Source organism: Doryrhamphus excisus, linkage group LG10 (genome assembly GCF_037039965.1).
Source record: "Doryrhamphus excisus strain RoL-2023G ecotype Guam linkage group LG10, RoL_Dexc_Guam_v1.1, whole genome shotgun sequence".
NCBI lineage: Eukaryota > Metazoa > Chordata > Actinopteri > Syngnathiformes > Syngnathidae > Doryrhamphus > Doryrhamphus excisus.
The window spans coordinates 15,462,485-15,474,941 of record NC_136366.1 but is presented as its reverse complement, the minus strand read 5'-3'; the positions used below and the strand labels follow the sequence as shown (position 1 = coordinate 15,474,941).

At 38.8% G+C, this 12,457-nt stretch overlaps 1 protein-coding gene across 8 annotated transcripts in view; it reads right to left on the bottom strand.

Moving 5' to 3' along the window:
* Positions 1–228: 228 nt before the first annotated feature.
* Positions 229–12,457, bottom strand: part of tcf4 (transcription factor 4) — a 193,028-nt gene continuing 180,799 nt past the window's right edge. For 3 of the 8 annotated variants that reach the window (XM_078794196.1, XM_078794197.1, XM_078794199.1), the window contains 5 exons: positions 8,923–9,049; positions 5,892–6,057; positions 4,917–5,146; positions 4,641–4,782; positions 229–549 (listed from right to left, as the gene is read on the bottom strand). In XM_078794196.1, the coding sequence (XP_078650322.1) occupies positions 501–549; positions 4,641–4,782; positions 4,917–5,146; positions 5,892–6,057; positions 8,923–9,049 (714 nt within the window). In that variant the 3' untranslated portion in view covers positions 229–500. Of the gene's footprint in view, positions 550–4,606; positions 4,783–4,916; positions 5,147–5,891; positions 6,058–8,922; positions 9,050–12,457 lie in introns of all 8 variants that reach the window. The other 5 variants (XM_078794198.1, XM_078794201.1, XM_078794200.1 and 2 more) reach the window with 3 other exon arrangements.

Sequence of the window (12,457 nt, the reverse complement as noted above, 5' to 3'; positions counted from 1 at the left end):
CACTTGATATGTTTTGTTTGCCTCCCCCATGCTCTGTGTTTTGTTTTTTTTTGACATTTTTCTTTTTCTAATATACATATACAGTACTACATATATCTTATATAGAAGCCCAACGTTCTTTAAAACTGGGAATGCTTATAGTTTTGAAGGATTTCTTGAATGATTGGCGATTCCATAGTTCTTTTTTTCTTCTTCCATTGACACCCCCCCCCCCCCAAAAACAAAAAAAAAAAAAACAGCCACTTGATAGCAGCCCTGTTACATCGGCCATTGTACGAAGTTCATTCCAGCTGGAGATGCAAAGCGAGTCATGTGTTTCGGCAGTTTGTTTGTTTTTTTTTCGAAGAAGGACACAAAGATGGAGATGAAGGTGAGAGACACATGACGGGAGACATTGAGGCCGATGTGACCGGTCAGACAAAAATTCTGTAGGATCTTGATTGGTCTGGCTGAAGCGACAGTGGCTTTGATTGATTGCTGGGTTGTCCGTGGAAACGCTGTCAGAGGAAGTGGTCACTCATCATCTTGATGAACTCTGGCACCTTGGACCTGGAGAAGAGAAAGAACTAAATATAGTACGACAAAAACCCAAACTTTGAAGCAGTGTAAATCACAAAGACCTTGTACACATTTAGAGGGGTACTAATGTTACACTTATTTTGCGAGTATTTGAAGAAATTAAATGGTAAACTGCGTTTTAGCTGCATTAAAATTACACTGATGATAGATGAAAGTAACACTAAAACAGTTAAGATGGGAAGAACAGTCTGAGGCATCTCTGAGCCCGCCTTGACTTTTTCAGATGAGAATAATTTCCAATCCCGAAACACGACTTTCAATAACATATGGGTCGGATAAATGTGACTGGTATGTTCAAACTGCAATATCATCATACAGGGTCAGGCAAAATGATCTGACACATTTGTAGGTTAAATAAAAGGCAAATAAAGTAAAGAAACTAAAAAGTGTTTTTGTTTTCGAAAAGTACACATAAGTACACATATATTCTTTTTCAGTTGCTGCCATGAATTGGACTGATGAGCATGGCGCTTTCATTGTGGAAACGTTTATCAAAACAAACAAATCTGTAACTGCAACACAACGAGCGTTCCGATTGTACTTCAATCTTGGCAGACATGATCCCGTACCAGCTCCAAACACCATCTTGTTATGGGTTACCAACTTCAACCGGTCGACCTCGCACCGCCAGAACTGATTTAATTTTTAAAACATGATGAAACAGAATGGCATTATGTATTTGAAAATGAAAAACACTTTTTTTTTCTTTACTTTATTTGCCTTTTATTTAACCTACAAATGTTTCAGATCATTTTGCCTGACCCTGTATAGATGAAAGAAAGAGGTTTGGGTTACATTTGAAAAAACAAAACAAAACAAAACATAACAATGAATGGATGAATGAACGTAGCCTTAAAAATGTTTAGTAAATAAGAGCAATTGTTTTTGCATCCGTTGTTGCGACCCTATGAGTAGACAATACTATTGTTATTGTTTTCGGTCAAACAGTTCATACCAATTGATATTGGCCTGTCACTTTTTTTTTTTTTTTTACCATCGATTGTAAAGATAATCAAAGCCACGGATTAGCATTAAAATTAATGTAAAAACAAGGAGAAATGACAACTACATTCTGTAACAGTACATGCGTTGGGCGTGTCTCTCTGTCGCTTATGTGTTTTACCATCTGTGCTGTTTAAATTACATTTTAGAAGCATTTCGCAATTTTTCACAAAAAACAGCAAGATGTCAAGTAACAGTATTTTATTTGGGACGATCAGGGTTCCTAAATATTTTCCAGGGAACATTTTAGAAGCATTTCGCAATTTTCCAGTTACAAAAAACAGCAAGATGTCAAGTAACAGTATTTTTTTTGGACGATCAGGGTTCCTAAATATTTTCCAGGGAACATCTTAGAAGCATTTCGCAATTTTTCATTTACACAAAACAGCAAGATGTCAAGTAACAGTATTTTTTTTGGGACTATCAGGGTTCCTAAATATTTTCCAGGGAACATTTTAGAAGCATTTCGCAATTTTTCAGTTACAAAAAACAGCAAGATGTCAAGTAACAGTATTTTTGGGGGGACGATCAGGGTTCCTAAATATTTTCCAGGGAACATTTTAGAAGCATTTCGCAATTTTTCAGTTACAAAAAAACAGCAAGATGTCAAGTAACAGTATTTTTTTTGGGACTATCAGGGTTCCTAAATATTTTCCAGGGAACATTTTAGAAGCATTTCGCAATTTTTCAGTTACAAAAAACAGCAAGATGTCAAGTAACAGTATTTTTGGGGGGACGATCAGGGTTCCTAAATATTTTCCAGGGAACATTTTAGAAGCATTTCGCAATTTTTCAGTTACAAAAAAACAGCAAGATGTCAAGTAACAGTATTTTTTTTGGACGATCAGGGTTCCTAAATATTTTCCAGGGAACATTTTAGAAGCATTTCGCAATTTTCAGTTACAAAAAACAGCAAGATGTCAAGTAACAGTATTTTTTTTGGACGATCAGAGTTGATAAATATTTTCCAGGGAACATTTTAGAAGCATTTCGCATTTTTTCAGTTACAAAAAACAGCAAGATGTCAAGTAACAGTATTTTTTTTGGGACTATCAGGGTTCCTAAATATTTTCCAGGGAACATTGTAGAAGCATTTCGCAATTTTTCAGTTACAAAAAAACAGCAAGATGTCAAGTAACAGTATTTTTTTTTGGACGATCAGGGTTCCTAAATATTTTCCAGGGAACATTTTAGAAGCATTTCGCAATTCTTCAGTTACAAAAAAACAGCAAGATATCAAGTAACAGTATTTTTTTTTGGACGATCAGGGTTCCTAAATATTTTCCAGGGAACATTTTAGAAGCATTTCGCAATTCTTCAGTTACAAAAAAACAGCAAGATATCAAGTAACAGTATTTTTTTTTGGACGATCAGGGTTCCTAAATATTTTCCAGGGAACATTGTAGAAGCATTTCGCAATTTTTCAGTTACAAAAAAACAGCAAGATGTCAAGTAACAGTATTTTTTTTTGGACGATCAGGGTTCCTAAATATTTTCCAGGGAACATTTTAGAAGCATTTCGCAATTCTTCAGTTACAAAAAAACAGCAAGATATCAAGTAACAGTATTTTTTTTTGGACGATCAGGGTTCCTAAATATTTTCCAGGGAACATTTTAGAAGCATTTCGCAATTTTTCAGTTACAAAAAAACAGCAAGATATCAAGTAACAGTAATTTTTTTTGGACGATCAGGGTTCCTAAATATTTTCCAGGGAACATTTTAGAAGCATTTCGCAATTTTTCAGTTACAAAAAACAGCAAGATGTCAAGTAACAGTATTTTTTTTTTTGAGACGATCAGGGTTCCTAAATATTTTCCAGGGTTTTTCTGCCGCTTGAGAGTAACACAGACCAATACTCTCAGTGCTGGTTTTGTTGCTAAGTCCGAAACAGGGGTCTGAAAAGTGGCTAAATCTAGCAACAAGACGGGGGGAGGACATTTGATCAATTTCTTCATTTTTCTGTTTTCATGACTGGAAAATTGGTCAACAAATGATTTTCCAGAATGCGTGGGAACCAAGTCTATTTCACGGAATAGCACGGCACCATTCCATGTCTCAGTGTAATGCAAGTTCTTCATGATAACCAACACATTTTATATTAAAAATGAAATACAAATAAGAATGAAGTCCCAAGTGGAACACAGTACGATGGGCCTAGCTCTAGTGTGGGCTTGGTCACATAATAGGTCACAGATAGTCGTCCCTCGTTATAGGTTCCAGAATCGGCCGCAATACGTGAATTTCCGTCAAGTAGGATTCAATATTAATAAACTGAATACACGAAACAGCCTTTGGTCCAACGATTAAAATCCCAGCGAACGTACAATCAATAGCTAAATTTGAGATGTATTTCTAAAACCGTTGATTGTTCGGTCACCTAAATTTTGCAATTTTTTTGGAGACTACATTTCTGTAAGTGGAAAAAAAAACCCAAACACAAATAAAAAAACAGGTTGTACAGCCAAGAACAGAAACCATCCAAAGTCTGCTCAATCAAAAAGAAGAATGACAGAACACAAAGTCACACATTAAAAATCACACTTACTGCCAATCTGTTGTTACAATGTACCAAGTCCAGACTGAAAGTAACTCATGTCTGCTTTCTTTTGTCCAGCCGTTGTATTATCAGCTCTGTGCACATTTAATGGTCAGGAACTGACTAACAGCGGTGTATTCAACTAAAAGGAGAGTATGGAGTGTGGGCTGCTCTATTTTTTTCTGTAATTCAGTGCGGCTGGCATTCCACTATGATTTGAACACCACACAAATAATTCATTTATATTCATACTTTGTGTGTGTGTTAAAAGCAATGAATCATTTCTATCACTTTTTTAAGAACCTATTTTAGCAAAATGAACCCATTCATAAGCCCACAGACAAATAATATCATTCAAACGTTCCTTTTTTTTTTTTTAAGAATATTAGTTGGGAGCCAAAATTTTCTGGACATTCGACACAATGATTGTAGTTGTGTTTGAGTTGAAGGTACAACAGCAGATTAGTTAATAAGTGAAATCTTCTGACCATTCATGGGGGAGAAGATGTTGCTGCATTTTACATTTGTCCCAAGGGGTTTGACCCATCGCCCATGGCGGCGTGGTGTGCAGCAGCCAATGAGAGGGGAGTCCCGTCTGACGTCACAGTGACCTTCTCCTCCTCGCGGCGTTTCAGGCAGGCTGCCTTTGGGTTTAGGTTTCTCTCTGGAGAAACAGAGGAGATAGAAAAAGTGAGATGGACATCTTGGTAAAAGATGGCACTGCTGCCCTCTCCTGGAGGTCCACAACACAACATAGTACTGTACGTGTTTATTTCTCAGTACAGGCAAGACGCTGACCTCTGACTTGTTGCTCCAAACTGAGGATGACTGCCACCGCCTGGTGAAGGATGAGTAGCTTGGTCTGCGGTTTGTCGCTCTTTAAGTGCAACTGGACCATTCTGCCCAGTTCCTTGAACGCCTCATTGATGTCACGTACTCGCAGGCGTTCCCGGGCATTGTTGGCCATTCTCCGTTCCCTCTCCCGCTCCATCTTCTGCTCTGGGGATAGATCCTCATCATCGTTGTTGCTACGGTGGTCGATGAGGAACATTTGAGGAGGAAAGTTCAGTATAGACGTCCTGATGTCTACACCAACACAAGCATTTTTAGCATCATGATCGTCAGTATCATGCATCTCTGGGATTGGGATTCCAAATGGTTCTGATTATATTCAACCTCCAAGTGAACAAAGTTGTTTCTTACTGGAGGAGTGAAGCCTGTTAACTGCATCCAGGATGGGATATTCATACAGTAGCTCTAACAGTTCAAATACTGTATTCATTGTAAATTAAATATGAATATCGAAATGAATTTCCACTACCCTGAATGCAACGCAGCACTACTTTTGAGAAAATCGGTGTTGGGTTCTACTCTGCTGTGTGAGAAACAGTTAAAACCAGGCTCAAGACCATGGAGAGACAACAGGATGAAACAAAAATAGCTTCTTGTCCACCAGGAAGCTCTGTTTTGTCTCAGCGGTGCTGCTGCGCTTTTCCAATCAATTAGCAGCACCCATGTTTCCAAAAACAGAGTTGCCTGGTGTTGTTTGAGCAAAAAAAAAAAGTCTCGGTATGAAAGGATTTATTTAGCTGCTTCTCAACACACTTGGTCACTTCATCAAAGTCCAAAGACTGGGTCCCCAAAAACACTCGCAACTTCAACCACTTCCTTTTTCAGGTGCTTCACAGGAGGGTTTCTAAGCTAGGAGGTGTTTTGGGAAACCGGCCTAGTGAGAGTTTTGATAGAAGCGAACGTCTGAAGGGGCGGGGTTACCTAGATCTTGACCTATCAATTGCTTTGAGATCCTTGCTGTCGAGGTCTTCCTTCTTGGGGTCCAAGGGCTTGGAGTCCTGCAGGAGGTTTTCGTCACCCTCGTCCTCTGATTTGATCTCCGAGCTGACAGAAGATGTGCTCTGGCCCTGAAGGCCTCCAGACAGCGCTAGTCAAAGAAGACAAGCGATGTTATTGCATGTAAATCGGGTTCAAAATGGGTAAAGAAGATTAATTTACTTATTTTCTTTTTCAATCTTTAAGATAAAAGCTATAGGAGCCAGCTATAGGACTGCAAGTCTGGAACTATCAAACTAATTTCAATGGCTTCTGAAGCAAAAGGCCTCACTTCCTTGTGATATATGTGTAATAATATTAATCATAAGGACGGGAAGAGGAGTCTTCCATAAGAAAGCAGATTGGGGGTCTGGGTACAGAGCAATTGGAGCCCGTGAGGAAAACCTTCCACGACCAAGTTCTATAGAAACGGGACATTTGATACTTTAATTTTTTGATACTAAGGAGGAGTGACCACATATCCGTTAATGTTGTTTTGTTACAATGTCATTTTACAAAAATAATACACTACATCCTAACTCAGTAGTTCTTAATTATTTTCTGTCATGCCTCCCCTAGGGGGCTTTCTATTCATGCAGCTTTGATTTGAATTACTATTGAGTGCTTGTCTTGTATATTTCATAGCTATCTTTTTAGCATTAAGTTGCTGTGTGATGATTTTAGCCTTCTATCTAAGATGACACTGTTGAGTAATAATCTCAGGCGATTTCTGATGGGTGACAAGCTTGTTGTGAATTCCCTTCTTTTCGTGATTGGTTCCAAAAAAGAGCTACTGTTTCTTCACTGAACAATTCGTAGTAGTCTTGAAGTTCAGTAGAACATGGTCATAAATTAGCTGAACCGTTGTATAAAGCCACAGAGTTCCATTCATTCATTCATTCATTTTCTACTGCTTTTCCTCACGAGGGTCGCGGGGGTGCTGGAGCCTATCCCAGCTGTCTTCGGGCGAGAGGCGGGGTACACACTGGACTGGTGGCCAGCCAATCACAGGGCACATATAGACAAACAACCATTCACACTCACATTCATACCTATGGACAATTTGGAGTCGCCAATTAACCTAGCATGTTTTTGGAATGTGGGAGGAAACCGGAGTACCCGGAAAAAAACCCACGCATGCACGGGGAGAACATGCAAACTCCACACAGAGATGGCCGAGGGTGGAATTGAACCCTGGTGTCCTCGCTGTGAGATCTGCGTGCTAACCCACAGAGTTCCAAGTGTAACAAAAAAAGTAGCATCTTAAATTATGGTAGCTATAACCGTGTAAAATATCTGCATATATGTTTTTGAATTAGCTGGTTTCATGTATTATTATGTTGAAATAGTATTTTGAAGCAATGGTGGCATTGTTATGGCTGGATTAAGTTGTAAATGTTTTCCAAATGGCAAACATTTAACGCGTTTGACCCACAAGATGTCAGCGTGCATTACCGTAGTGCAAACGTAAACGCTCATGCAACCTCCTCTCTCGTCTTCTCACTGAAGTCTTTATTTGACGCCTGTATGGATGGGCAACTGGGCCGCTGCCAAGTTCTCTGTCAACACAAACGCTCTCCTCTGTTCCCACACGTACACCACCAACTGTCGGCCATTTTGGATCTCCGTCTGCCTGACTGGAGGCATTTTGTGTTCGCGTTTGACTGACAGCCTGTGTTTGTGTTGCGTGTGTCTTTCAATACAATCGTGTGTTTGTGCATAAATAGACGCATTTCAATCAGCTTACAACTGTGGAAAGTGACTTTGTGGGTCTGAATGTTTGATTGAATCCTGGCAGGAGGATGACATCACATTTTTTGGGGGGTGTGGGGTCCTTCACTTTATATTTGTTTTTATTAGTTTTCCTTCAAATTATTATTTCTAACAAATAATCACATCTCTGACATGTTGTATTGTGACAAAACAATTACATGATTTTCCAGTAAATGGCATTATTATTCATTCATTCATTCATTCATTTTCTACCGCTTTTTCCTCACAAGGGTCGGGGGGGGGGCTGGGGCCTATCCCAGCTGTCTTCGGGCGAGAGGCGGGGTACACCCTGGACTGGTCGCCAGCCAATCACAGGGCACATATATGGCATTATTATTATTAGGACATTATTAGCTTGTGTATCCATTTGATAATATATTCATAGCTATATAGCTCATGTTTCTATTTTAAAAATATGGACCTGGATTTTGGGAAACACTGCTCTTTTTAAAAAAATTATATTTTAGTTCCAATATACATGATGATGAATTATTAAACTATTCTAATAACAATATAATTTGTCCCCCATAATGACTGTTTTTACTGAAAATATAGAAAAAGTCAAGTTTAAACAATCAAAAATATCAATAATTTTTTAGTAATTTTGACTGCATTGTTTTTTCCATGACATCAATTGGATATATATCATTTGTGAAATAAATACATCCAGCTCATATTGAGCTTGTGAATGGTTATTCTGATCTAAATGGAAATAAAACCTAGTAAGAGTCCCTGCTAATCACTGATTCTGAATTGATTGTATTCATCCGTGCTGCCAACACATTTAATAACCCGTTTTTACGGCCTTGAACACCTCAAATACTGTGTGTGTGTGTGTGTGTTAAAATGAGGAACATTTTCTCTCCTTTTTTCTGAGTGTGTGTTTCCCTCTCTCTCACCTCATTACACACTTGGCTGTGGTTGCTGCTTGCTGAACTTTGCTGCCAGCAAACTCATTTGCAGCCTTTAAAAAGAGCTCAGGGCTAATTTGTTTCACATTGCGCTCATATACACTTCCCTCCTCCATATTCATATTGTATATTTATTTAGTGATTTTTACTGCTCAGTAAATGTGAGGCTTTTGCAGCTGAGATGTGCGTCTGCATCGGCCTGAAACCATCCAATCTGAATGTTTGTCAACGTACAGATTTATGGAACGTCAATTCAGAGTTCTGTTCCAACATGAGCATGGGTGGGGGTTTACCTCGGTAAGGGTCAGGTTGGCTGAGATCCGGCGAGGTGGCTGACTGAGCGGGCAGCTGGGGCACTGCCCCCATGGAATGTCCACCACGTAAACTGCCCATGCCGTTGTCTTCTCTGTGAGAACCCACCTGGGGAGACAGAAAGATGACATAGCTGGATAAGTTTTGTTTATTTATTCTACATAATTAAAGGCCTACAAATAATGCCTAAATTTAAATTAAGTGCACTAAACCAAAAATATTTGACTGATACAACTACAGTGTTGTACCATGTTAGTGGGCTTCTTTTCCAATTTGCAGTCTATGAAAAAGAATGTCAATATACACTGTCAATAGTTACTTATGAAAATATGAGCTGGAAACCTCATATTACAAATATACAACATAAGGTGGCCAGAAATATTTCAGTATTGAACTAAGCAAAATTTGTTCTCAATCAGAAATCACTCCACACTCTTTATTGCTCTCTGGTTCTACCATATCTTACTTATTGTGTGGAAATATGGGCTAATAACTATAAAAGCAATCTTCACTCGCTAAATGTACTGCAAAAAAGGTCAGTAAGGATAATTCATAATGCTGCCCACAGAGAACATACTAACTCCTTATTTCTAAAATCACAAATACTTCAACTTGCAAAACAGCTAAAATAATGCATAAGGCTAAAAACAACCAATTACCTAAAAATGTCATCCAATACTTCTCTACAAGAGAGGAGAAATATGATCTCAGGGAAGAAGTACATTTGAAACACTTTGCTAGGACTACGTTAAAAAGCCATAGCATTTCAGTATGTGGAATCAAACTATGGAATGGATTGAGTAAGGACCTCAAACAATGCACAACGATGATCCAATTCAAGAAACAATACAAGCAGTTGATGTTTGCTAAATACAAGGATGAAGAGTCTTGAACCAGTCATGATGTGCTATATATATCACTATATTGACACTTACTATGGTACACATTATGTCATTGGATGCTCATATCACCTCGTACTTTGGTACGAGGTGCATTATTAAAAAAACAAAAAAAAAACTTAAACTGTATTATGGAAAGCAGGAAGTGAACAAATGTAACAGTTACTGATTGTAAAAGTACCAGATGGAGGGGTAGGATTTAATAAGCTTTGCTTCTTCCTACTCCTTTTGGACATGTGGAACTGTGAACTGATTATGTGATGCATTCAATTGCAATCTGATGCATGTTCAAATGAAATTACACCATTACCATTACCATTACTTGCTATACATAATTCTCACTTTTTAACCCTAGCAGCTTCATCCTACATTATGATCCTTTTTACACTTCCTTCTGGTTGTTCTATCTTTGGCCTGTGGAGGGCGTTATCTACCTTTCTAAGACCCACACAGACAGGGGGAGTGTGTCTCTTTCTGTCCCATCATAAAGGATCTGAAAGTGACATGCACGTTTAGTTTTTTTACGGTTTTACTTATGTGTGCGGCCTATATATCCTCTCTATATATATTTTATATGGGTGCATGTGTGTGAATGAATGTGGGTGTGTGTGTATGTGCTTGGCTGAAACCTCCTATCCATCTGTCGGACACACACACACACACACACACACACGCACACGACAACACATCAACTGACAATTATCTTAATGCCCATATGTTTAATTGTGGGATTTCTAATTCCCAGAGCACCAAGCAGCTTCCAGCGGGGACTCACTGTTTTTGGCACGAGATGGGCTCTCTTACGTGTGTGTGTGTGTGTGTGTGTGTGTGTGTATACACGCCACGTGTACATGTGTTTGTAATGCCAGTTTCTTTCCCAGCATCCTGTTGTTATGGATGCTACACCATTCCTTTTACTTTGATAGCACTAGTACTAAAATAGTACTAGTTTGTTGAATGAGGGTTCATTAAAGGGACGGATGTTATGATATTTATTGATATATATTGCCTTTCATAGAACAGGATGAATAAAAAGAGTTATGAAATGATGCCAAAACGTTCTCCAAACAGTGTGATGAATTTACCAAGCGGCCAGCAGTGGGGGGGGCCTTGGGGGCTCCTGCAGATGTTATCCCAGGGGCAGTGCTGGCTCGCTGGGCAAACCAGCCACTGAGCGGAAAGAACGACGTGGTGAAGGAGAAAATCTGATCATTTTGAAAGGGGAGGGGTGATTTTAAAATAATTTGGGAGCATAATCATCGTATTGTAGCTCTTCTGATGATAACATTGAACTATATGACTCTTAATGCTGCATGGTTATTATAGTGTACATAAAGTTGTATCGAACATGTCTGTTTGTTCATCCCGCCGACGAACAACAAGGCCTTGCCAACGTCCTTTCTCGCTGCATGCAAATATCACAAAATGTCGACCATGCATCAGTTCAGTCGCCATGACGAGCGTTAGTCAGTGTTTATGGGTAATGTCTCTCCATCTGTCCATCCATATATCCGTGTGTGTCCCTTATTTATTATTTGCCACTCATCTTTCTCTCTTTTCTTTTTCTTTTTGTCTTTCATCACCGCCTGGATTCCCAAATGTAAAATGGCAGCAGTGAGGGAGAAAAGAGAGGCTGGCGTACATTTTTAATGGAGGGCTTTTATATTTTAACGAGCCTTCCTTCTCTCTTCCTTAATTTAGTTCAGTGAGGAAGGGAAGATGAGGAGACAGACGGTAGAGAGAAATATAAATAAATTACACATACACTGATCTGCTGCTTCTATTGAGGTTTGCACCGTTGCCGCGAATTGGAGCCACGCCCCTTAAACCTCATCATTCGCCAGGTTCATTCTGAGCCTGCTCATGCACTCAAAAGAGTGCCTTGAACGCACCATAATAATAAGCAAAAGTCTTCATAACTTTATATGTAAAATACACTTCCCTTAGTATTGTCTCATTTTCAACATTCATATAAATATTAATTGTTCATTATTATTATTAAAATAATATTTCAATAATAAAAATATGAATAATCATATAATACTTATTGTCAGTCAAGGAAAATCATTTAACGGCATTTCTCTTATGTTCATGTTGAATTAAAGCAACGAAAAAGGATCAAAGCAAATCAGGCAGCCGTGCAGGACATCAAGGTCACACAAAGGTCAGTGGCCCTTGTGGCAAATAATGAGAAAGCCAGTGCTGTATTTGTGTTAAAACAAATAATAACGTGGCAAAACACAGCCGGATTAAGACGCAGGGGTGATGCTAGTGAATAACTGCCAACTGCAATGGTGGTTATCTGTGTGTGTGTGCGTGTGTGTGTGTGTGTTAGAGAGCGGGTGTGCTGATTACACAGAAGGAAGGGAGAAAAACAGCGCAAAGCAGTACTGCTGCAGACGTGTGTGTCTGAGAGAAGCCAATAAAGTAAACTCTGCATATAAATAATAATAGAAGACAAACTGCATTCTTTACTTTGAACACACACATCTATACCGTTCACGTTATCACTTATTAGTGGTGAGTCCCTATACATTTTGTATTTTAAAATATGTTTAATAATTTTGATATTTTTTTATATATGTGCCCCTCCCTTCACACTGGTTCAAAAATATTG